Genomic DNA, 26,336 nt, shown 5'->3' on the forward strand with positions numbered 1-26,336 from the left:
TTGGATGAACACTGAATAAACTGCTTTCTTTAGTTTAAAAAGATCGCTCACCTATCTCGTTTGTCGAGGTCTCTGGCTTCTCTCGTGCTTCTTCTCACCTCTTTAGTGTCTCCTATCACGTAACTGAATAATTATTAATTAATAGAATTACATTTGGTTTGAGAAACATAGAGCAGTTTCTAGTCTTCAATCCATCATTTCATTTCTATTACCAGCTAGTCTGACCAGATTAACTGCTTGACTGGCACACAGTGTGTTTTCAACCACAGGCAGTAATATTTAAAAATGTGTTGATCTAAAAATTTCAATTTAGTCTTCTATTCCATCAAAATATAGTTTTTGGGGCAGTGAAAATGTGTTTAAAAAATGAAATGGTGAACCTTGATAATTATGATGCTTTGACCTAGTCTTTTCTGGCACCATCATGCAACTGGACAGGCAGTGACCAAGGCCTAGCATGACCCTGGCAACCGCCAGCTGCTTCCTGCCAGAGTGCAGCCAGAGAGAACCAAGTGAAGGTCGGGGATAATGATCAGAGAGAACATGTAAACGCCAACAGTGAGAAAGACATGATTGCATGTGCAAAGTCACAAAGACAGAAGTGGGTCTGTCCTCCCAAAAAACAAAACAAACAAACAAAAAAAAAAAAAACCACAATCAGCATTTGCTGATTTATTTTTTGCATTTTTTAATATTGTTTTTTTATTCTCCACCTATCTGGCCACTTATAAGTCACAGAGGAAGCTGTGGAAAAGTTTAGGAAGCTGATTATTGTGCAAACTTTACATGTGCATCTCTTTTTCTCCCATTCTTTAATATTCCGGTATTTTTCAGCTGCGTGTTTGTACTTTACCACAGTGGCCGAACTCAGTTTGCGCATTAATTTTTCCAATTACATCACATGCGCCGGTAAAGATAAAACCCATGAATTGGGGTTTGCTATACTGAGCACATTTAATTATTCATTCTGTTTATTTGGTATACGTGAACTCTGCCTCCAGGTCGCTGTGATTTCAGCCTGCAATGACATGACTATGTGCAGTGAACTGATTGAGCTCAATGCTGACTTTTAGGGAATCTCTTGTTGTTGTTTTTCTTTTTCTTTTTTTTCATTTCTCCTCCCCTGCTAGTTTGTGTGATGGTAGGATTCCCTAGAGATGATATATGAGTGTGCTTTGCATGCCTCAGCAGAGAGGCTCCGATAGGACGGGGCGAGGGAGAGGTCACTGGCCCTTAACAGTAATCAATAAATACCTGCCGCAGCCAAGTGTGAGACGGGACCCTGCAGACAATGTGTGTAGACACACGAGTGTATATAAAGCACTCAGCTGGAAAGAGACATCAGAGTGGAAGGAAGCCTGTACTTATTCTGCCCATTTCTCATGGAGCTTCTAAAGGATTTTGCTTTTAAACCAACAGCCATACATATCGATTTTGAGCCAGTGGGATGTATGGGTCTTTACTTAATCCAATACTAACAAGTATTGACTGGGGAAAGTCATTACCATAGATTTATGTTCACTCAATATAATGGGTAGGTGTGCTTAAAGTACATTTATTGGGAGATCTGATTGACAGTCTACTTATCCTGCTTCACTTGACTTGACAGCTGGATGGTTTATTATTCTGCTTGACCACCCAGATGCAAAGCACCTCTTGTCCTTCCCCATAGCGAAGTAGCAAAACACCGCCGAGTAAAACTCCACCCTTGTCCAGCGATCAAGCCAACCAGCTTTTTTCTATATCTGGACGAGGGATGTATACATGAATGACAGGGCTGAGTGAAAAGAAGGTGAAAGGAAGAAGGCAAGAGGGAATGAGAGGAGAGCAAAGTGGACAAATCTGAATAAAACGGGGATGAACAGAGAGGAGGTTTATGTTGGTGTTCATTCTTTTTCATGCTTGACTCACCGCTGATGGAAGGGAAACATTGTCCAACTGATACAGTGCTTTCTTTGGGACAATAAATCAGCTTGAGTACAGATAAAATGGAGACAGCTTATCTTGCACGGTGATGTCACAGCCCAGCATTGAAATGCTGTTATCAGAAGCACTCACATGCAATATATGATATAAGATATACGGTCTTACAAATATTCACACCAGGCATGCGGTGCAGGAAAACGGTTCATTCTATAGTATGTGCAGCAAACATAGTGTACATAATACAGGCTATTTTCTAGATGTATAATGAGAATTTATTTTATGTAAAACTCAAAAGTATCACCTGTATCATTAAACAACACCTTTCAGTGTATTTTCAGCATTTCAGAAATGGTTTTTGAAAACTGAAGCCCTATCATCTAGTCTAGAAATTTTGTAGTAATATTGTGTTTCAATGTTTTACTTTGAAATCCCATTTACTTCTACTCACTGTAGAAAATCCACACAAATCTCCCTGGTTCCAGATTTGGACATATCCAGAGTGTCTGTTGCGAAGAACTGACTTTGGCTACAGCTGGCACCTAAACACAAAATTTAAAAGAACAAGAGCTTTTACAAGTTTTTGTGACTTCAGTGGCTTAAGAGAGAGAGAGCAGGTCATCCACTGTCAGGTCGGTGGTTCGATCCATGGCTAACTGCCCTTGCCCAAGATATTGGACCCCAACTCATTTCCAGTGCATCCATCAACGTTTGATAGCAGCATTGCAATATAACTGTCAATCCATGACGTGCCTGCAGTGTGTGTGTCTGTGTGCGTGTGTGTCAAAGGGGCAATGGATGAGCAACTGAAGTCCATGTAACATGATTTTAAGCCAAAAAATGTTAAAGAAAATATTGGCAATATCAGTATCAACTCGCCAAAATAATAACCAGCAAAGTAAACACTGGCTAATTAAACTGGTCACTCTTGGTTTAGCTGGTTTTGCAATCTGTTTAGCGCTTACTGCATAGAGGTTTCTCCTGTTATGTTGTGCTTCTATTACATTAGAACCATTTGCCATATTGGACCTGATATGGTTCTAAGAATAAAGTCGTAAACTGCTTTCTAGGCCTGTGTAACTGAAGCATTCACTTGATCCTACATTGTTATTGTGATTATCACATGTCCAAAATGGTCAACTTCACGTGGTTAGTGCTCACATGTTTGCAAAATCTCAGTGTTGACCACATTGAAGTTGCGAAATATGATCTCATATTTATTATGAATTTCTTTCTTTCTTCTCTGATGTGGGTTTCCCACTTTTCTGTGCAACTGTGATTTATTTATGCAACACTTCTTTTTTTAGTGTACCTCTTATCTCAGGGACTCTGTCTTAATATATGTTGTTGTGCCAGTGCTATGAGCCTGTTTTGACTATGATTTGTTCATGTCCAAAATGTAAACATCCCTTAATATTGCTGCACTCCCACAGTTACTGGAGTGAACTCAAGCCAAAATAGAGAGTCACTGCCAAGACCTTCTCTTATCTTGCTTCACTCCCACTCACTAATCTCGGATTAATTCGATTAATTCTGATCTGTCTTTCCATTTTCCAGACCAGCGTGCCTTCTACCTAATAAATTCATTGACGATGCAAAATGGCAGTATCCATTCATCCAGTAAACTTATTTTTAAGGGTTTTCTTTTTCTTTAGCAGCTCATTTGTCTTCAAAATTCTTTTTGTTCTTGTGTTGTGAAATTGTTCTAAAATTCAAGTAATATTCAATTTGAGTCTTAAAATATTCACTAATAAGAGTTACAGTATGCATTAGGAAAACTTACCCCAATTACAGAGCAAAATACAATTTGAATAAAAGTGCTGCAAGGACATATTTCATTAAATTTTAAACACTCGATATGAAAGCAATTTCGATTTTTTCTGATTAAAGTCAAGTTACAGAATCGCAGATGCTTCGAAAAGTCCATATTGCATATCAAACACTGGAGGCATGCCATATTAATGTTCCTGTTAAAAGGACAGTGACACTAAAAATGTATTTCATAATGCATGTTTGGTCTTTAGAAGCAATATGCAATTTGCCATTACACAACATAACTGTGCATTGTCACGAGCACTCATTATTTTTAATAAGCCAGTGCCTAAACATCTAAACTATTTTATCACCAACTGGAAAAGAAAAAGTCTGAGCTTTTGTTGCCCTCTGCATTGTTTCGGTGAGGGAGCAAAGGTGGAACGTACTGAGATGTTAAGCAGTGATTGACAAAATGCGATACACAGGGATCAGTAATTGGCTATATCATGAAACAGTCGTGATTCAAAAAGTGTATTTAAAGAGATTACAGACAATTTACATCAACACACAAGCATATCGTGTCTATGAACAGGTTAGAGGTGTTAATAAACCTGGCGTATTAACTGGCTAACTTCCAAGTACAATCCATCTATCCATTTTCTTGCACTTCTTCAATTCAGGGTTATAGTGGGTGGATGCCCATCCCAGCTGTCATAAGCAGATGCATCCTGGACAGGTCACTTTCTGGACTAACACAAAAAGACACACAGCCAAAATGACCAATGAATGTCTTTGGAATTGGGGAAGAAGCCCACATAGAAAGACCCCAGACTGGATTTAAACCCAGGATCTTCTTGCTGCAAGGTGACCAGTGCTAATCATCACACCACTATGCAAGCATGAAAACAAATTAGCATCAGTCCACACTGTCAAGTCAGACTAATCCCAACCCAACTAAGTCCTCCCACATTTATGAAAGGAAGAATTTTATCACTTATATATAATTTCAGATTGCTCCCAACACAGGTTGTTGCTTAAATAGACCCTTGTATGTTGCCTTTTAACAAACCTTGCACATCAGAGAAAGCAAGTGTTCCTGATTAATGTTCCTGCAGTTCAGTCTGTTTATTTTCTACTTTTTGTGAACTGAGGTGCATAGTTTGTTTATGCACTCGGCCGACGCTGGATGCGTCCTCTTAATTTCCCTGGTTGCTCATTGTAGACCTGTACATTCGGTCTATGCTAGTTTCCAGCCACTTGCGCCTTACAGCACGGTGCCTCACATTGCTTTCCAGCTTTCACTGGCTGTAGGTGACAAGGAAGAAGCTTTCCAGTCACATTTCAAAGAACGAAAATAACAAATCTGTCCAGGGAAGTGAATGTGAGTATAGGTTTCTTATACGGGAAATGTACGCCACAAACATAAAACTACTAATGCAGGGTGTTGAGGGGGAGCAGAATGATTGGTAAGAGTCAGGGTCTTTCATTTTGTCATGTTTCTTTTTTCCCCATTTCTGGGCTGATTTTTCACTGCAGGGCTAGTTCCATTCACTTGAATTTATTATTTCTTGCACTGAGGAAGCTGATGAAGTCCAATGTCTGTAAGCGAGTTTGTGCGTGCCTTCGCGCACATTAACGCTTGTGCTGGGTGTATGTGTGCGAGGAGATGAGACACGCGTCTCTTTATGTGTAAGGGAGCCACGCTTTCATGGCTGTTTCAGATCTCGCTGCCTCAGAGTTCGACAGAGCGACGGAGCCAGAAGCGAGAGGGAGAGATGGAGAGATAATAGGAATGGAGGGTGAAAGAAGGCTAACACAGTCTTTAATGAGTTTCCTTGGCTCTCTTTGCCTGTTTCTGGGTCAGGGTCCCCTGGCTGAGGATGTGGGTGGACTGAGGACGATAGAGCAGAAAAGAACAGTGTAAGCCAAGGTCTGCTTGAATAGACTTGTACATTATAGAGTCATCACCTACAGTACATAAAGATGCATGGGAGGAAAGGCCACGCAATGTTTAGCTTATTTCTTGAATTGATAGCGAATGATGGAAGTTAATCAAAACAACTAATGGTCTTGTTGTGGCTCTTTATTGCACGTACACAAACACAAACCCCAAAGGTCAAAGGTCACTTATAGCTTATATTCAATTAGCAGGAGCTTAGAAGTCTATAAAAAACACATCCAAGCTTACTCTTTTTTGATGAAATGCAATCACACACCTACAAAACAGGATGTGCAAATGGTAAATGGACAGGTTCTTATAAGACCTCACCTGCATCATAACAGGACAGAGACAGACCCCTCCTCCGCCTTGCTGAAGGTGGCTTTGGCCATTTTCTGGTTGACTCCTCCTGCCCTTTCATTTCCTAGCAATCAGCTTCAATCTGTGGCAGGTATGGAGGGAGAGATAACATTAGGGAGACATCATGGGGAGATATCTGCTCAGCCAAGACATTATTTAGTGCTCTCAAAGCATTCAAGAGGCAACCTCTGTCAGACAACAAGGCTCCAGCATGTCCACACAGGACAGAGAAATAGGTAGATAGAAGGACATGGAAGAATTACTGATGGGCTGATAAAGTATTTTGTTATCTGAACAGTCTGCCTTCCTGTTTCTGTCCTCCTGTGCTATGTTACTGTCTGTCTGCTGCAACTCTCTTTCAATGACTCAATCCATGTCTGTCTGGCTGAGTTACTTTGAGTGTCTCCCAGTGTTCCTCCCTCTCTCACCTTATGTTTCCCACTGTAACTCTGTCTCTATTACTTTGCCTTCTTTCTTTCGCGCTTGTGAATAATTAATGTCTACCGGTTCGATGGTAATAATAGAACAGATCTGGAGGTGACAAATGGGATGGCCAATAGGCTTCATCCTTCCTTCTTCAAAGAGTTACAAAGTTAGCTGGGCTCATTTGGTGGGCGTGTACACCCATATATTTGTGCCACTTTTTTTTTTTCTTCCCTCCATGTTTGTGTGTGCATGCACATGCAGTTGTGTGTATGTGATTTAAGACAGGGAGATGAAAGGGACTTGTAATTACAGGGAAGCATATCTGTCTACTGCAGAAGTATCCGAGGAATGGCATAAAATGGGCCAGAAGCCTGAGGTCATTAGATCTGGAGCATGTGTGCGTGCTCGCATGCCCGTGTGCGAGAAAGTGACAAAAGCAAAGAGCGTGTGTGCGCGAGAGAAAATGGGAGACACGGATAGATCAGCTTATAATTTCAGTTCCTCGGAGTCGACCTCTGAACTCTGCTTCTCATTATTGGCTCTGCCGTGCTCGCTTCTCAGCAGTAGCTGATTGTGGTTAGACCGAGGAGGCAGTCTTATTGCCGGAGAGGAATCACAGAATTTCCTGCGCTCAAAATACACTTGTGTAAACATTCCAAAATATCAAATGATTGGGATTTCACTGTGTGCTGTGCACATGGATAATCCCATGCAAAGGCTGTGGTTATAATACTGTCCCACTGTCTCTTGTCTGCTTTCCGCTCTTCCATCCCGTCCTCCCACTTTCTGTCTTGGGATTTTGGCTTCTGTTCTCCACTTCGTCCTCTCTTTCCTTCTAACCATTCTTCGTTTGTTTCTCTCTTCACAGTTGAGGATGACTTCATTGGTCTCGGTGAGCTGCCAGAAACGTTCCCCTCAGACCCCCCAGAGCCGCTGCCCGTGTTTTTAATGGAACCAGAGGAGGCCTACATAGTCAAGAACAAGCCTGTTAACCTGTACTGCAAGGCCACACCTGCCACCCAAATCTACTTCAAGTGCAACAGCGAGTGGGTTCACCAGAAGGAGCACACTGTGGAGGAGAGGGTTGACGAGAACTCTGGTCAGTAGAAAGATCGGCTACGTGCTGACTAGCAACTCTGTTTTAGAAGACATCATGCTGCACAGACCATTAATAAAAATTGTTTTCTTCACAGAAATGCATCCTGACAGCTAAAACATGATTTGGTTTTATATTATCGTTTAAGAAAATCAAAGCAGTTGGTTAAGGTTCGCAGAAGATTGTTGTTCTGATAAAAAGTTGGAAACGTAACCTTGAAACACAATATGATGTTTTCATATTTTCCCAAAAGCAAGTGTATGAGTATGAGTTCTGACAAAAGTGTCTTTACAAACATACGCTCAATGTGAATCTCTGCTTATAAATCTTATTGTCCAGCATATTTAACTGCTGACCTTGCCACTCAGACTGTAGGTGAGGTATCTTTCATTTGGCACCATCATTTCCATCACAATCATACGTTTATGCATTTGAGTGTGTATATTTTGTTTCAGTGCCTGCTCAATAATCCAGATAAGGATATTCCAGAAAGTTTTTCAAACAGTGTTTGTGGAGTGGAGAAAGAGTTTGCCGCTCATTCAACTGACCTCTTCAGTTTCTGCAGGTTTCCTCAACTTCATAAACAACACAGATTAGTGATCCTTTATGTGTCAGGAGTTTTAGCAACAGCTGAGATGCATTTTTTTCTCAAAAACACAATGTTTTTCTGGCTTTCAAACCTGAAAACACCCTACAGTACACCAAAAATTGTTCTGCCCCGAGGATCAGGTCCTCTGGCACAAGAGCAAAACGATGTACGCGATTAAGTGCTGAGGAGATTGCCGTAATTTGGGGATACCAAGCAACTTTTGGCACAACACAGAAGAGCTGCCTTGTTGGGCCTGAACCCCTACAGACCAGATGTCACTCCTTTAGTGATGATGTTGTCACATCCTTGTCGGGGGAGAAAAGGTGGTTTGAGCGGGAAAGTCAAGGAAGCTGCGTATGTGAAAAGAGAACGGCCATCTCTGAACTAAGAAAAGGGTAGATCTTTCAGTGCTGTGATTGCAGTCATTTCCCAATTTTCTGTGAATAGTATTCCTGACTGTGGATCAGTGTTCTTGTCAATTTACATTTTAAACTGAGCTCGTGCCTCGTTGTTAGTCAGTGGTTCCAGTTTCCGTCATTATGCAGCTGAGACTGAAGAGTTCATTTGGGTGAGTGATGAAACGTTTCTTCCACTGAAAACGTTGCGCATAGATGAACAGAATCAACTTTTTGGGATATGTCTGTTTACGTACCTGTTTTGTTGAGCATCAAGAGGAAGTGATGGTAGTGAAGCTCCGGTACGGTTGTTTTTAAGAATTCAGTCCCCAAAGGCACCAGAGCCATTACACACAACAGCCCAGCACTGATTGGCTGCATTCAGCCGCTGTATTGGAAATTGAGTTCGTTCTGTCACCCACAGGTACCAATCACATCGCATTTACCCTTTTCATTCCACTGTTTTGACACACACACACACACACACACACACACACACACACACACACACACACACACACACACACACACACACACACACACACACACACACACAGATAGTTTCTCCTTTACTTAAACGTGAATTCACACACATATGCATACACTTTGAACATCGGAAAGCGTGTTTTAACTTTGGCATTTAATATAAAATACCTCTGAAGTTCCATTTTACTGCAATATACAGTATGGGGGAAAAAATAGCAGTGTTAAAGATGACAGCCAGAGCATATACAAAAGAAGTATTACAGAAGTGGTACAAGATACAAAAGCAGATACACAGACAAAAGGATTCTTGCAGTGAGCACAAACATGAAAGGAGTTATTGGGGAAAAAAACAAGAAAAACAACACGCTTTCCAACCTGAAATACTTTTATTTTGTGACCTAGTGTACTTTAGGTAGAATACACCGATCTGAGCTTGTGTTTCGTAGTTATGATTATGACAAAGAAGAGGGTGAGGTATCAGTGGCTCTTAGCCTTTATGTCAGAAGGTTTTTAGCTAAAAGCATCAACACGGAAAACAACCCACACATCATACACGCACCCACTCTACATAGCCATATCCACAGGCTATTTACTGCAAAGACATTCATTTATTTATGCTCTTGCACCCAGCACAAACACACACAACACCACAAGAGCTCAGTGGATGTGTGTAGCCCTTCTCATCCCACTCCACTGCGCTCTGATTTCCCCAGATTGACAAAAAAGAAGCACCAATAGAATACGGCCAGCATGGTCAATAACACTGACAGTGTAGCCTAAAGAAATCTGATATCTTCCTCTGTACGAGTAAATCTTGAGCCCATTTTCTCTTTTTCTCTCGTCTTACCTCTGTTAAGGTGTTCTGATCATAAAATAAGAGATTGCGAGATCAAAAATGTTTATGAGACAAAGGATAGAAATTCCATTCAACTTTTCTTTTAAATACAATCAATTAAATTGTTAAAACTTAAAATTTTTTACTCTTTACTCCTTGCACTTTTGCACAGTGCTATACATACAGGGGAACACTGTATACATATTTGACTTTTATCCCAAATATACACAAACAAAGGGAAGAGACATAGTGCAAAGGTTTTAAAGGGCACATAGTTAAAAAGATAAAACTAGGTTCTATTTAAAAGATTTCACCTTCTTCGATCAGTATTGTAGCATAAACCATACAATAAAAACACAGGGACATCCCAGAAAAAAACTTGGGAAAATGTGATTGATGAGCACATGTCAGGGAAAAGACACAATTTTCCTGTCACTGAACATGCTTTGGAGTACAGGAACATCAGCCTCTAAGAAATGGAAAGAGAATTACACAGCTGTAATTCTGCCAACTAAAAGCTTTCCTCAAAAACACATCTCTCTTTCTCTCTCTCTTTTTTTACTTACAAAAAGGACTTTTCTTCTGTTAAAAAGGCTACAAATCAGCTTTGACTCAATCCTGTGAGGCAGTAAAACATATAAATGTAAATGTTGCGAATACTTTTTAAAGGCACTGAATGACGCAAATGACATTCATTTTAAAATTTAAGATGTTTGCGTCATGAAATCCTACCGGCTGAAAGCACAATGTGTGCGTCATCAGTAGCTGGAATGCAATCAGCAATACAGGACTTGATTCACTGTACACAGCATGAACCAACTTACCTGCTGCCTTACATCACTGGTGCTGAAGTGGCTTCAGGTATATGTAATGTCTAAAGGTTTTTTTATTCCCATGAATCTAAGGTGCTGTAAGCCACAAGTAGCACATGAGCATTAAAAAAAAATACACTGCATAAAAACGATTAACACCTCAACAAGTGGCATGATTGTACATGATCTTTTTGTAAGGAGCCGGTGATTACATGCAGAGTAAAGGGGCCATTTGAAGAGTTTCTTTTGATCAGCAGCCAGTTATAAAAGTAAAACAGCATGTGCATTTGCCTGTGCAAAGGAAAAATAGTCCAAAAGAAAAAGGGAACTTATATTTACACAGTTTCCAGAAGGAAGCGTCATTCTGACATGTGGCCATAAACCATTTCAAATTGGTTGGTGCTAGATTGGATCAGCAGGAGGGCTGCTTTGCTGTGATTGGTTATTCAGTTGTCTGCCGTATGTGACGACAGACTCTTCTGACAATCTGGTAGATAAAGGTGCATTAGAAGAAGCGAATTAAAAAGTACTGTCTGAAATGTTTTTATCACTGTGAGCTTCACTTTATGTGCAGGTGTTTCACAAAGAAAGGCAGGTCATTTAGAACCAAAGCCACTGAGAAAACATTCATAATTTTAAAGGTAAGAACAAGGCATTAGCTACCCAGCTTGCATTACTAAAATATCATTGCACATTATGGCTTCAATAAATATATCTGAGTGATGTTCTGCTGATTATGTTAAAACTTTCCTGTGGTATTGTGTAAAATGATCAAACGAGGGATGTCAACTAGGAAATGGTTGAATAAATGCAATACTAGATTGTAATCTACCCACCTTGAATATGAGGTCAAAGGAAATTGGCTCATGTGCGCATCTACAATCATGTGAAAAGAACATTTTTACAGAACAGAGCATTTTGTGCAGTCCTGTGACAAAGTAAGTGCACCTTTACTGCTTCTATAGGACTTAATTTTGTTTGTTGGGTATAAAAAGAACTAGAAAGGACATGCAAGTAAGCCTGGACAGATACAACACCCAAGCAAAATAACTGGGTATTGAATGCAAAACCTTTTTGAAGATTTTGTAGGTGCTTAACGTGGCCCAAAAACATTGTAGCATTTTTAAAGGCACTTCATAGTCTCTGTGAGTGGAGAGTGCATTGATCTGTGCAAATGAGTAGCAAATTAATTATATGTAGGTGCAGGTAGTGTAACGTACACCGGAGACAGCCTGTCACTTTCTCTGAGATATACGTTAAAAGATCTAACAGATGCACCCTTCATCTCACAAGAATATCAGGGCACTTATGCCTCCCACCTCCTCCATCTCTCCTTCAGTGACCAATGGCGCCTGTTTTTGCTTGACTGGTTTGATCAATAATGTTTCCTGGTGCTAACAATAGGCTGCTAGGCTAGCTCATGTTAAAAACCACATAAATAATGAATCCTCTCAAAATGAAGCCCCTAATTTAGCCAGTTATTAATGGCTTAGGAAGATAGTAGCCCCGCCTCACTGGCCCTGACACAGTTTACACACCTTGATTTTAAATTGAATGGCCGGTTTTATTTTGTTATCATTGTATTGATATAAAGCACACTTAGAAATTCTAGCTGAGCACACATGAAGTCACTGGATGAGGTCAGCGGGCTCGTTTCAGAGCTCTGATTTTTCCATCAGGGTGATTCTTCAGATGTGTTTGAAGTGCAACACAGGAAAGGAAGAGTTTAATCCAGGTTTAGTAATCCCCGTGAAGTCATGAATGACTCTTAAAGGAGACTGATAACCACTGCAGGCATCGTCATCATTTTCGATTCTCTAATGGTATAGAGTATGCTAACAACATCAGGCGGATAATTGATCACTGTAGAGCCCTTTATGTCTGCAGCGCTGACAGAAAAAAAACAAATGACTGATTCTTGCGCACGTTTTAGACCTTCTGAGAATTATGAGAATCTACTTACTGTTTCCACTATTGATTTTCCCTCTGCTAGACTGGATGTGATGCTCCCACAAAAGCACATCCATCATCACATTCTCAAACTAACAAAACATCCTCTCAGGCGAGCATACTGGCATCAAGTAGCGACGACCAGAGGCGCACTCTTTGGCACTCGCACATATGTGTTGAAAGCCATACACGCCGAAGCAAACGGTGACACAATAGACGTGGCTGTACCCCTGCCTGCTGGCACACTGTGTAAATTTTACATGAGAGGTAAGCTAGTGTGTGGGATGTCACTATGCTTGCTCTGTGCCAGAACAAGGAGGCTGTGTGAATTCACTGAACCTGAAATAAATTGGCATGTTCGTTTTTTAACCATCCAATTTCTTTTGCATTTTCCATTCAACCAGAATGTCACACAGCTACCATGTAAACCAATCAGAGCTGTGCTCTAATAATCTAAGGAAAAAGGTTCAGGATTTACACAGAGATAATGGTTTTTAATGGGCATACCAGCAGAGCAGGATTAGTATTCACTCCTGAGATGCTGTCTCAGGCAGTTATCAGGCAATAATCTCTCACATAATAATTAGTGATAGAAAGTCTGCTGTTACATTAACATGAGTGGCAGAGATGACTGCACATATGTAAAACTAAAGTAACACTGAGCCGGCACAACGTTTGATTTGAGCCAGGAGCCTTGATTCAGATTACTTCTTTCTTTTCTTCTCCGGTTTTCACATCACAAACTAAATTAACAAATTGTTGCAAATTAGCTTATCATCTGAATCAGTTGGCAGTGATTCACGCTGCAAAGAGCTGGATGTCAGTCAGAGATTAGATTACTGATTAAATGCACATTGCGGCACAGATGAGTCAATGATCTATGACACAGTTTTGAGACTGTACATAATAGCGATGCCACATTGACAGCACATGGTGTCTCTTAGGTAAGCTTAGTTAAAAAGATATTTTTAGCATAATGGCTAAGTTAGAAACACCCAGATATACAGTTTAGAGCTCTGGCTGATGTTGGATTTAGATGCCACAGAGCTGTTTTTGGAGATCTGTCAACACAACACAGTTGCATCTAATACAAAGCAATGATGATTTGACAGAATGGTCAGTACTACTGTCAGCGGTTGCTATAAGGCACACATACAGTAAGACCTACATAATGATATTTTCTGCTTTATTGGCTCAGCCCAAACACTGTAAGCTTTGTTGCTTTGTGATTTATTTTTTATTTTTTTTGTGGAAATTTCCAAACTTGATTATCTAGAGCAGGGGTGTCGAACATAATGCCCATGGGCCAGAATCGGCCCAGTCAGGCTGTGGAAAAAGTGAAGGAGGGCATACCTTTTTTACTGTTTTCATAAGACCTCCCCCACTGGCCATTCGCACTGCACCAAAGTAATAGAGATAAACAGTGACATGACAGGAACATTTTTTTCACCATCTGCTATAGAAATACTTATTTATTTTTTTATATGGGTCTTTGGTTTAAAAAAAAAAAGGTCTGTTTTATTATTACAAAACACTCTGAGCAATGAGATACCAGAAAATATTCAGTTATTTTGTACATTAATTCTCACAATTTAAGTCCAAAGAGTCGTGCTGACAGATTTTTCATTTACTTGAGCAGCATTTCTTCATCTTGTATGAAACCTGAGACGTACTGTTGAAATTGCTCTTCTTTATCTTATAATAAGATACCTCAGAGATTCATTCGGGATGTTGTTAAACTTCTTTACATTGAAAGAAAGGGCAGCTTCACTGGTCCGACCCAAGATGTAAAATGATTTTGACAGCTATGACTTGGAGAATGGTACAGTAGAAAAACAAAAAGTGCAAAATTCAAAACTGGTACCTATCAATACCTACCCTTAAAGTTGCAAATAGGTAATTTATTCATTTAATACAGTAACTCTAACTTTGAAGAAGAAAAAAACTCCCTTACAGTTGTAGTCTTTTGTCAACACAGGCATTAATCATTAATTCCACCACAGCCCACTGTTTAAATTAGCGTGCACTCTGTACAGCCCTTTTAATTTGTGCCCTGTCAAGAGACCCCAGCCACACTATTCTTTTTGAATTAACAGACAATGATAGGGGGTTGTTGCAGACAACCTAATGTTCAACAATAGGATTAAAATGACCCAAAGATTTGAACATTTTTGCAGAAAAAAATAGAAAAAAAGTTTGCACCACTCTTTAAGTGCTGAGTTAAAATAGATTTGTTACCAATTCAACAAACAGTTAGTCATCGTCTCAGCTAACAACAAACCTTTCTACAGGGCAAGGCACTAAAACTCGATGACTAATGACTGGGGGGGAAGCAAATGACAGGCAGTGTTTTGGAACTGATGTCAGGGCCTGAATTTGGTATACAAACAACATGGTGCTGATGGCACAGGCAGCTGCTGATGGTGTAATGGTGCGGGGAATGCATACAAAAAGGCGATTCAAGAACAACTGGCAGCGATTTGATAGTCCCACTTTCACATCATTGCTGACCAGGTACATGAGCATGAGAGTTCCAGGAAAATGACATCAGCTTAATTTCTTTCCAGTAGGATACACAAACCCCTTATCTAAGCCTAATGGGGCAGCACTGTTGGGATAAGGTGGCATGGGATATTCACAGCGTGAAAGTTCTTTTTAAAAAATCTGCACAAATGTTGCAGGACTGCTGGATGTGGATCCATGCAAAATGCGAGATGTTCCAGTGCCCAGCAGCATCCAAATGCAGTTATAGGGACCATCTCCATACATATGGAATACTTTACTTCTATTAGTTACAAGCGTGCTCTCGGTTTAGTTCGGATACTTGTTGAGATTCTCATGATGTCTGCAAAACGCAGTCTGTTGCAAATGCATTTTTTTCTCAACCTAGCCTTTTTGAATGCATCATTGTCCTCTTAAATGTCCCATCCTGTCAGAAAAAATATTATGGATTGAGAAATGAAATAAGCACTGTACTTCAATAAACGTCGGTGTGTCACATAACGCACGCATAGACTGTTCCTAGGTTGCATGTACATAACTCAAATGCTCCAACAAATAGGCATTTACAGACATGCAGAGATGTGCACACGCTATGGTAGCAGCATAATCTGCTCTAGAGGGGCAGCTGTGGGTAGAGGCATTTGTTTCGGGGATGATTTGTTTGTTTGGGCCCTGGCACCCAGATGAGCAGTAATCAGAGGAGTTAGCAAACAGGATTGTGTTAGCCATGACGCTGAGAATCCTCCCCCACAAGGCCCAGACCCAAGCAGCTCAGTGCTCTGGCTCTAGAATCAGGACAGACTGACACAAATATGTGTTGTTTGAGTTTGGTGTGTATGATGTCACATTATTTTAACCATTTCAGCTGTCCATCTGTTTATATTTTCTGGTGTTCAAATTAATGTCATTTTCCTGCACGGTCAATTCTTTGTTTTTTGTTCTCTTTACTGTTTCACGTCTCCGTGATTTAAAAAAAAAATCCTTTATGTTCTTTTTCCCAGGTTTGGTCGTGAGGGAGGCCAGCATAGAGATCACTCGGCAGCAAGTGGAGGAATTGTTTGGGCCAGAGGACTTCTGGTGTCAGTGTGTGGCCTGGAGCTCCGCTGGGACCACCAAGAGCCGCAAAGCTCATGTCCGCATCGCCTGTGAGTATACTCCCCCTCCTTTCATCCCTCTCTTCAGGCCATTATTCACTTATCATCTCTCTCATCTTTGTATTTCTCTCCAAACAAAACCTCTCGGTTGCCAAGAAAACACATCTCAGCGATGGACTTGTGTATCTTCACAGATTCTGGAGATAGTAGCAGTGAAAAGGAGGTTTTGCTAACATGAGATTCAAGCGTCCCTTTGAACTTGAGTTGGTAAAAAGCCAGTACAGTGGTTTCCTTGCGGGCAGCACAGACCTGAAGAAGAAGCACAGAGGGGGAGAAAAAGAGCTGAAGTGGCGTCTGTGCACTAGGAGAGCTGTGGTGCATGTTTATGACTTCATTTGTGTATGGTCCTCCTTTGTTCTCGGTTTGTCGTCCTGCTGAAAAAGCACCACGCAATTGTTTCTAAATAATGAGAAACATTCTGTACTGGATCTAAAGTTTGGGCTCATTTTTTAACAGTTTTCCCCAAAGGATGTGGCAAAGAAAATCAGAAAAAAAGGGTAATGAAACCCCAGAAGACATGATGCAGAAAGCAAGAGCTGCTTAAGTCTGACTGTGACATCAAGGCAACATTTTTGCAACACAGCTATTACGTGACACAACTACTTACACGTTTTTGTCAAAATTCCACCTGAAGGAAATCCTATTATAGTATCGGCTAGATCATTGCACTTCCACCTCCTGTCAAGTAGTTTCAAGGCACCGTGACTGATGCATCTTTCCCATCTTCACTGTTTCTCTTTAGACTTGTGGCAAACTGGGGGAAAAAACCCCTGCAATACACACTTGGAGAGTGTATTGTAGTTTATGTCAAATATATTGTCAAAACAGGATAAGGATATGACTTGAGCTGTTGATGTTTGGTGGGGAACTGTCAGAATGATTTCATCTTTGCTATACAGTGCATCAGAAAGCACCTCGCAAAGTCAATATCCAGGATTTCACCTGAACCGCTCAATTAAAAGCAACTTAGCAGTGATGGAGCTGTCTCTCCCTATTTTTATTCGATCATCTCCACTTCTTTGTATTACTAACTCTGTATTTGCTCCATATTCTGCACAGTTTGTCTCTGAATTTAGTGCATTCCCCTTTATTTCCAACACCAGTATCTCTTCCTATTACTGCTTCTATTATACTAGCCTGGTGAATCCGAATCACGCCTCTCAGTCTCCCACTGAGTCCACTCCCGCTGCTCCACCTCCTATAATCACCCGTGATGAGCAGCCTGCCAGCACTAACCTATCCCTCAAATCACAATGGACCCCTCTTCCCCTCCCATTAGCTTCTGCTGAATGGATTAGCTCCTCTACTGGGCTTTCTCTCCAGGCAGGCTTCTTGTCAGAGCCAGACTCTATCCCGTTAGGCTAATGGAAACTGGGGTTGTTTTCCTCTCCTCTCCCATCATCTAAACATATACTGTTTAATCAGACGGTGAGTCACATCTAGCGCAGATGAGTTAAGAGGCTGCCGTGTTGAAGAAGGAGCTTTCAGACTTGCTGGAAGTTCGGCTGAAATTATTGTGAGAGCCTGTCAGAGGAAGAGAGAACGTGTGCATTTCTTGTGTGTCCTTCCCTTCATGTGACCTCCACAGAACCGTTTTAATTGGCCTCTATTTTTGGGGTGCAGTTATTGCTTGCCACCGAGGGGTAATGAAAGTATTTTCACAGAAGCAAATTAAATAAATTAATCAAATCAGAAGAAATGGCTTTCAGGACTGGCGGAGGGGAATCATACACAGAGAGAGCAAATTGATTTTCTTGTCTGTTTGTGGACTTTTGGAGCAGGTAAAACCAAAGCAGCATTGCATGTGACTTTCCTCGGGATTAAAACTCTCAGAGTAGGCCTCCTGATATCGGATTGCACCAGTAGCTAATGATTTACTAAGCAAGAAAAGTAATAATTTCTGAAGTCCGCAGTGCTGGTGTAATTTTGCCTGACAAGTAGCCACTTAAGGTAATGGTTGTCATATGTGTATCTTTCTGTGGGCCTGCGAGGCTGGAAGTGTTTGCTTGCTGAGGGGAGAATGGTGTGTCTCCCGCAGGAATGTCTACTCAGCTGCTCCCACACCCTCTATGCCGCAGTACCGCTCAGGGTTACGAGAAGTGAGGAAAGGAGAGACTCCAGCAGGGAGGTGTAATTTAAACCGACATCCAATAAAAATCTATATTGCAAAATAATCGCTCGTATGCTACTTACTATTTCATCACAGGTACATTTTGATTAGTGAACTACAAAAGCAGCGGGTGTTCAATTTTTAGTTGAATAAGAAGGCTGAGGACTAAAAGTGTGAATATTCCACATAAACACACAAACACTGGCCTTTGCCACTGATAGTAACAGTGTTGCCTGTTAAGCGAATTTATGCTCTGAATAGTAAATGCATAATTTAACTAAGAAGAGCTATGAAATGAAAGGAAGAAAAAGAATTGGGTTTTGTTCCAAACAAAAAGAGAATAAAATATGTAATAGGAACCCACCGGCCACTTCATTAGGAACAATTTGCTAATAGCAGGTTGGACTTTTTTTTTGCATTCAGAACTGCCTCAGTTCTTCATGGCACAGATTCAACAAGGTGCTGGAAACATTCGTGAGAGATTTTGGTCCATATTGACACATTTGTAGCCCATTCATCGCCTGCATGTACATGATGTGAGATGAGATGTTGTGGCCATGGGAGTTCTTTGTATACAGTGAACTTACTGTCATATTCATGAAACCAGCTGGAGATGATTTGAGTTTTGTTTATGCAAAATTCTGACCCTACCATCTGAATGTCACAGCAGAAATCAAGACTTGTCAGACCAGGCAGCATTTTTCCAATCTTCTGAGCCCATGCGAGCTTTAGCTGCAGTTTCCTATTCTTAGCTGATAGCAGTGGCGCCTCGCGTGGCTGCTTTAGCCCATCTGCTTCAAGGTTTGACATGTCAAACGGTTATTTGAGTTACTTTTCCGTTCCTTTCAACATAAAGCAGTCTAGCCATTCTCCTCTGACACCTGGCATCAGCAAGTCTGGTATTTCAGAAACTGTTGCTCAATAGATATTTTCTCTTTTTTGGGTGTTTTCACTTTATTCAGGATCAGGGGCGGGGGTGCCAAAACACCTCGGACAGGTCGCCCGTCCAATGCAGAGCTTAGACAGAAACCATTCACGCTCACATTCACACCTATGGCCAGCTGTTAGTTAACCTGACACATGCATGTTTTTGGACTGTGGGGGAAGCCAGAGTACCTGGACAGATAATTTAATTTGTTAGATTTGACTGTAGTGCAAATTTTATAAATCATAAAGTTATCAGTGTGTACCTGTCATACCGTGACTTCTAATTATTTTATCGTTAAGGTAGCATCCATCGCTATAGAATAGTTCTGATGTATCTCCTTTCCTTTCCTCCTGCCCACACACAGCTTGTGTGTCCTTGGATTGAATTGGAAAAACCTCTGTCAAAGAATATACCCCTGCAGTCATTCTTTCTTTTAATTTCATACCAGACTTTTACGGAAATTACTTTCAATTCAGCAGTCACCCTTTCAGCCATTACAATACATTGAAATGTGCTGAATTATAACATATTCCCCTGAAGACACGGGTACTCACGGGTTGAACTGGAACAAGGATACCTCATGAATTTGTTATTTTAAGGATCATTTTTCCAAATAAAAAATGAACCGTAAAATGACTATAGGTATTCTTTAGTGTTTCCAGGTGCTGCATCATCATGTATTCTGTAATAGGAACATGATCTGTCTTCTTCCCTTCGGGGATGCAGACCAGTTCATTCTAAACAGTGAAACATGTCTATTTTAAAATAATGTCTCTAAACCTAATAGCTATTGAATGAAATGAAAGCAAATGAAGAAACAAACAAAAAAAAAATCTGTTGTGATCAGTCTTTGGAGATCTCTCGTTTTATTACAGGTGGTAATGCTCTTTTCATTCTGTATCCATTCATACACCATCTCCCCAGACACTGAAAAGCATTTCTTTACTATGATAGATAAGGAAAGTGTATCCTGTTACACACTGTGCCTAAGAGTCTTGAGAGTCTTTAGAGATTTACACGCAGTTTGCTTTGACTTTTCAAGTGCAAATCCTGCCATACGATCTGTGTCACTTCAGACTGTATGCCCACATCTAAAGTCCATGTGCTATTCTAGGACTATAAAATATAATAAATCTGTGCCTTATGTTGGTACACAATGTCAGTAGCTGTACATTTCTGTATTAGCAGCATTCTCTGAAGAAGAACAGCTGTATCCTTTTAAAAGATCGAGTCCCTGAATGAAGGTCACTGCAGGATTTGTTTTCATGGACACAGTTAGGTGTGGGTTGAAGAAGAAACTAATATATCTGCTTGCTGTGGACTTTCCATGTGGTCCCTCTGCTTTTAGGGTTCCTTCAGGTACTTCGGCTTCAACAGTCCAATGACATGTAGGTTAGGTTAGCCGGACTTTCTAAATTGGCCATAAGGGTGGATGTCATCATGCAAATCTCTGTGTGTTTGTTAGCTGTGTGATGGACAGGCAACCTCTTCTGTCTCTGCCCCGCTTCTCTGTCCCCAGTGTCACAACTCTGGTTGGTTAAGCATTTAAAAAAATAGAGAAGGGATGGGTGAACTTTTTTTAATGTTAATTAAGAGCCCATGTTGGCTTATCAAAAATAGGATCTTCAGGTCAGCCTTCATTCTATAGCTTGTATAGTTCAGTGCTGCCAACATCAAAAGCTACAGGAAGTTGGTGTAATGCAAAATACAGTTTTATAACTGGGTTTTTTGGTTTTTTTGAAGCGCAATGTAAAACGAATTAAATGTAGTAAGTAACATGTGGCATGTGGTTGTTTTTCTAGAGAAAAGAGCTCTAATGGGTGCAATCATGTCCAAGTCTCTCCTCTGAGCAGCTCATCTCAGTTAGACTTCCTGGTAAAATAAAATACAGTAGATGACATTATTTTTCAATATTTTGATGAAAAATTAACATACATTACAATACATTACATTACATTACATTTCAAAATGCATTTTTGGTAGAATAACCAGTGACATCTGTTAGATTATAAAGCTTGCATTCTCGACATTGGTAAGTTGTCATATTTCCGATTGACTGACAGATGTATAAATATCTACCAACTACTCAAGGCCACCTTTGTGGTACTTCTTGCTGCAGTTTGCTGTGATGGCACGCACGCATGCACACAAACACTCACACTCTCTCTCTCTCTCACTCACACACACACACACACACACACACACACACACACACACACACACACACACACACACACACGGACGCACGGACGCACACAAAGAAAGAGACAGCTGGTGATAGAGCCTTTTGGTTTGTTTTACCCTTCAGTCATTCTTGACTGTGCGCGTTTCCTCATCCACATACAGTATAGGTGCCACATTTTGTACATTTGTCTCCTCAGGAAAGGGAACAAAGTTATGTAGAATTGTTGTCTGGAATAAAATATGTTTTTGTGCTTTGCTGAATGAAGTTATTCACCCCCAAACCGAATGTGTCAATAAAAGTGTGTATGACGAGAATTTTGCAATGCTTGTGAAAATGGTATCACTGGGGTTTGGAGGATTGATTGTAGACATGATGCTTCAGTGCCTCTAACGTTGCTAAGTACTACTGTACCTCCTCTCCTCTCCTCGCCCCTTCTCGTCAGTTGATGCCCACTGCTACTGTCTCAGTCTGTGCAGCATGATATATGTCTAATGGGCTTCAGGTTCCAGTGTAGCATGACACCTTCAGTAATCCTAGCCTGTCAGCTCCACTATACCTTCCCTGCACTAATCCATAAGGGCTCTCACGCCAAGAAAATGTTGGTTTTCTGATGGAGCGCAAGTGAGCCCCTTCTCCATATTTTCCATCCATCTATTTCAAGCAATCTGTGTGTGTGTGTGTGTGTGTGTGTGTGTGTGTGTGTGTGTGTGTGTGTGTGTGTGTGTGTGTGTGTGTGTGTGTGTGTGTGTGTGTGTGTGTGTTGAAGATGAGCTTGGAGACATAACACTCACCTATAGTCTGTTTTATATATACTGCTTTTACATAGGCAGGTCTTATTGACAACTTAACCTTTCTTTTCTTTTAATTGTTTTTATAGTTTGTGACATTAACACTGGTCGGCTTTGTGTTTAATCTTAAACATATTTCAGGATATACTGTCGATCTTCCAGTATGATACACTTTCATTTAGCACTAATACACAATGTCTTTTATGTGTTTTTTCAGACTTGAGAAAGACATTTGACCAGGAACCTCTTGGAAAAGAAGTGTCACTTGAACAGGAAGTGTTACTTCAATGTCGCCCACCCGAAGGCATCCCAGCTGCTGAGGTAAGGTCCAAAAGGGTGTTTCATGAAGCCAGTGCACGTTTGTTGTTAGGATAATATGTTTGAACAGGTAAGTACTTTTCAGGGAAATGAAGGCAAAATGCTCTCACCTCAAATCCACCCAACTGACTTCTTTAAAAAGAGGTAATTTTCACTGACTTTTGGGATGGGTTTTTGGAGATATGCCATCATTATTCTTGGCATTATTTTTTGTTAAGTATATAAAATGTTAAAATATCACCTACAATATTGTACTGCATAGTGAGCTCATGCATTTTTTAGCATATATTGTAATTTTGGTAGTGTCAGTCACTGATTCTGTTCTTCTATTCTCTAAATAATTCAGGTAGAAACTGTGTGTTGATTACAGAATTTGCCTCAGTTTTAAACTTGCCTATTTCAGAGGTTTCAAATAAAATAACACTGAATAAATCTGACACGCCACACTGCGCAGATAAGGACATTTTTCACCACTGCCCGGGTTATTAAAGTTCTTTGGGTATTTCCTGAACATCGGCCTGTCACTGCAATTTGGAGGAGAGAAAATTGTAATTATCTGCCGAGGGATAAAAAAAAAAAATACATTCAGTTGTGTGACTTTGCTACCTTAGCTTGGCCAGTATCTCCTCCCTGCCGTTCTTTCTCCCTGCCCGACAGTAGAACCCTATTAGGACTGTATTTGAAAAGGCTCAGTTGAGATTGCAGGACCATAGATACAGGGTGAAAGTGTGGTTTGATGGTTTGGTCGGGAGGTGGTTTTTTTTCAGTTGTGAGTTGTAGGGACTGAACTCTGTAAAAGCTTATGAATGACCTGGAAAAGCTGAGTTAAGTGAGTGGAACTGCACAGCATTTATCCCTGCTGAAAGTGCTGACAAGCTCAATGGACGAAAGTTTAGGAGTAGCACTCCGCAGACTCTCCTCATACAAGCCAGGCTTTAGTCAGATAGTTTTCCTGTAACAGCTGTATAGTAATGGTGATTTCTACAGCCTGTCTGAGGTTACTGTAAGCCCTGGATTAGCTCAGTGTAGCGATCAAAGACCTAGCTTGATTACAATCATACCACATCCTTCTGAATTGCTGTGGCAATCCAGATGTACAGTGAAGAGTAAACAGGAGATTCTGTTCGCCTGGAGTAAAGGAGCCGCTGTTGTTTTAGTGTAGATACCATCAATTGAGAAAACAGAGCACTCATACGATGTTTAGCTATTGTAGTAATTGACCTCTTTTAAAAACATTATAGTCTTTTCAGATTTCCCTTCACTTGTATTCAGACTAAAGTCAGTAATTGCTTTCTATTTACTTTTCTTTCCATGATCTACCTGACTTTTCAGTGTGTGTACAGAGGCACACTTCCAGCTCTTTTAACTAGTCCCTCTTACCTCATGGCTGCTAAAAAAGACAACAGTCCCATTTTACTAGATAGTTCCCCCACCCTTTTCTTCTGAACTCAAACTCAGCTGCCTCGGAGGGAAAAAGGACAAAACCGAATGCTGCTTTTTCATCTGTGTTTGTCAGGCCTCTTCTCACATAAGCTCGCCAGAGAAAAAACCTTGGAAAAAGCAGATGGGCTAAGTCTGTGGTTACATATGAATCTGGAGAAATATGTAGCAGCCGCTGTTGAGAGAAAGATCTGTCATATTTCACCGGCTCAAGACACAAAGAAATATAGAGAGGATGAAGGCAGAAGGAGGAGAGCTGTTAAGGTTTGTCGGGGATTGGATCCACTGAGTTGTTGTCAGGCCTCCAATGAGCTGTCAGCTCACTCTGTGGTTCCTTTGCAGGCCTTTGCCCAGAGAGCAAGAGGCTGGCAGGATGGCAGAGCTGTGGCGGAGCCATAAAAACCCCATACTCTCACAGCACTTTTTTTTTTAAAATCATGTGCCGTGTGGCTTCTCTGTCATAAAAAAGTACAAGTAAGGCATGCACATCTGCTGACTGTCCATGTACTGCATTGTCATATGTTTTAACTTCCACTGACATGTTCCCATGACAGTGTACCAGCAAGGACATTAATTTGCCTGCATACAGAGAACTTGCTGCCAAAAGACTGTTCATCCGTTCCATGTATTTACCGGTGTGATTCCTGGCTCACCAGCCAAAATTAATTCACATGGACTGCAAAATAGATTCACCACTAATAAATGACAAGGAAGAATCTGAATTCTGTGCTTCCTCTTTTCAGTTGAGTGTATATATATATATATATATATATATATATATATATATATATATAAAACACCCAGCACGCCCCTGCGGGCGGTTTATCCTTCAAGCTCGGGTCCTCTACCAGAGGCCTGGGAGCTTGAGGGTCCTGCACAGTATCTTAGCTGTTCCCAGGACTGCGCTCTTCTGGACAGAGATCTCCGATGTTGTTCCCAGGATCTGCTGGAGCCACTCGCCTAGCTTGGGAGTCACCGCACCTAGTGCTCCGATTACCACGGGGACCACCGTTACCTTCACCCTCCACATCTTCTCGAGCTCTTCTCTGAGCCCTTGGTATTTCTCCAGCTTCTCGTGTTCCTTCTTCCTGATATTGCTGTCATTCGGAACCGCTACATCGATCACTACGGCCGTCTTCTTCTGTTTGTCTACCACCACTATGTCCGGTTGGTTAGCCACCACCATTTTGTCCGTCTGTATCTGGAAGTCCCACAGGATCTTAGCTCGGTCATTCTCCACCACCCTTGGGGGCATCTCCCATTTTGACCTCGGGACTTCCAGGTTATACTCGGCACAGATGTTCCTGTACACTATGCCGGCCACTTGGTTATGGCGTTCCATGTATGCCTTGCCTGCTAGCATCTTGCACCCTGCTGTTATGTGCTGGATTGTCTCTGGGGCATCTTTACACAGCCTGCACCTGGGGTCTTGCCTGGTGTGATAGACCCCAGCCTCTATGGATCTTGTGCTCAGAGCTTGTTCTTGTGCTGCCATGATTAGTGCCTCTGTGCTGTCTTTCAGTCCAGCTTTGTCCAGCCACTGGTAGGATTTCTGGATATCAGCCACCTCCTCTATCTGCCGGTGGTACATACCGTGCAGGGGCCTGTCCTTCCATGATGGTTCCTCGTCTCCCTCCTCTTTCTTGGGTTTCTGCTGCCTGAGGTATTCACTGAGCACTCGGTCAGTTGGGGCCATCTTCCCAATGTATTCTGAGATGTTCGTTGTCTCATCCTGGACTGTGGTGCTGACACTCACCAGTCCCCGGCCCCCTTCCTTCCGCTTAGCGTACAGCCTCAGGGTGCTGGACTTGGGGTGAAACCCTCCATGCATGGTAAGGAGCTTTCTTGTCTTTATGTCAGTGGCTTCTATCTCCTCCTTTGGCCAGCCTATTACCCCAGCAGGGTACCTGATCACGGGTAGGGCGTACGTGTTGATGGCCCGGATCTTGTTCTTACCATTCAGCTGACTCCTCAGGACTTGCCTGACCCTCTGCAGGTACTTGGTGGTTGCAGCTTTTCTAGCGGCCTCTTCATGGTTCCCATTCGCCTGCGGGATCCCCAAGTACTTGTAACTGTCCTCTATGTCTGCAATGTTGCCTTCTGGTAGTTCAATCCCCTCAGTTCTGACTACCTTCCCTCTCTTTGTTACCATCCGACTACACTTCTCCAGTCCGAACGACATTCCAATGTCATTGCTGTATAGCCTGGTAGTGTGGATCAGTGAATCGATGTCTCGTTCACTCTTGGCATACAGCTTGATGTCATCCATGTACAGGAGGTGGCTGACAACTGCTCCGTTCCGTAGTCGGTATCCGTAGCCAGTCTTGTTAATGATCTCACTGAGG

General features: G+C 41.4%; 1 protein-coding gene across 2 annotated transcripts in view; it reads left to right on the forward strand.

The window, feature by feature from the left end:
• Positions 1 to 26,336, forward strand: part of unc5cb (unc-5 netrin receptor Cb) — a 134,069-nt gene that overhangs the window by 59,660 nt on the left and 48,073 nt on the right. For both annotated transcript variants that reach the window (XM_080874089.1, XM_080874088.1), the window contains exons 2-4: positions 7,272 to 7,502; positions 16,070 to 16,213; positions 22,451 to 22,554. In XM_080874089.1, the coding sequence (XP_080730215.1) occupies positions 7,272 to 7,502; positions 16,070 to 16,213; positions 22,451 to 22,554 (479 nt within the window). The remainder of the gene's footprint in view (positions 1 to 7,271; positions 7,503 to 16,069; positions 16,214 to 22,450; positions 22,555 to 26,336) is intronic.

This window comes from Rhamphochromis sp. 'chilingali' (genome assembly GCF_963969265.1).
Source record: "Rhamphochromis sp. 'chilingali' genome assembly, chromosome: 2".
In the NCBI taxonomy this organism is placed as follows: Eukaryota; Metazoa; Chordata; class Actinopteri; order Cichliformes; family Cichlidae; genus Rhamphochromis; species Rhamphochromis sp. 'chilingali'.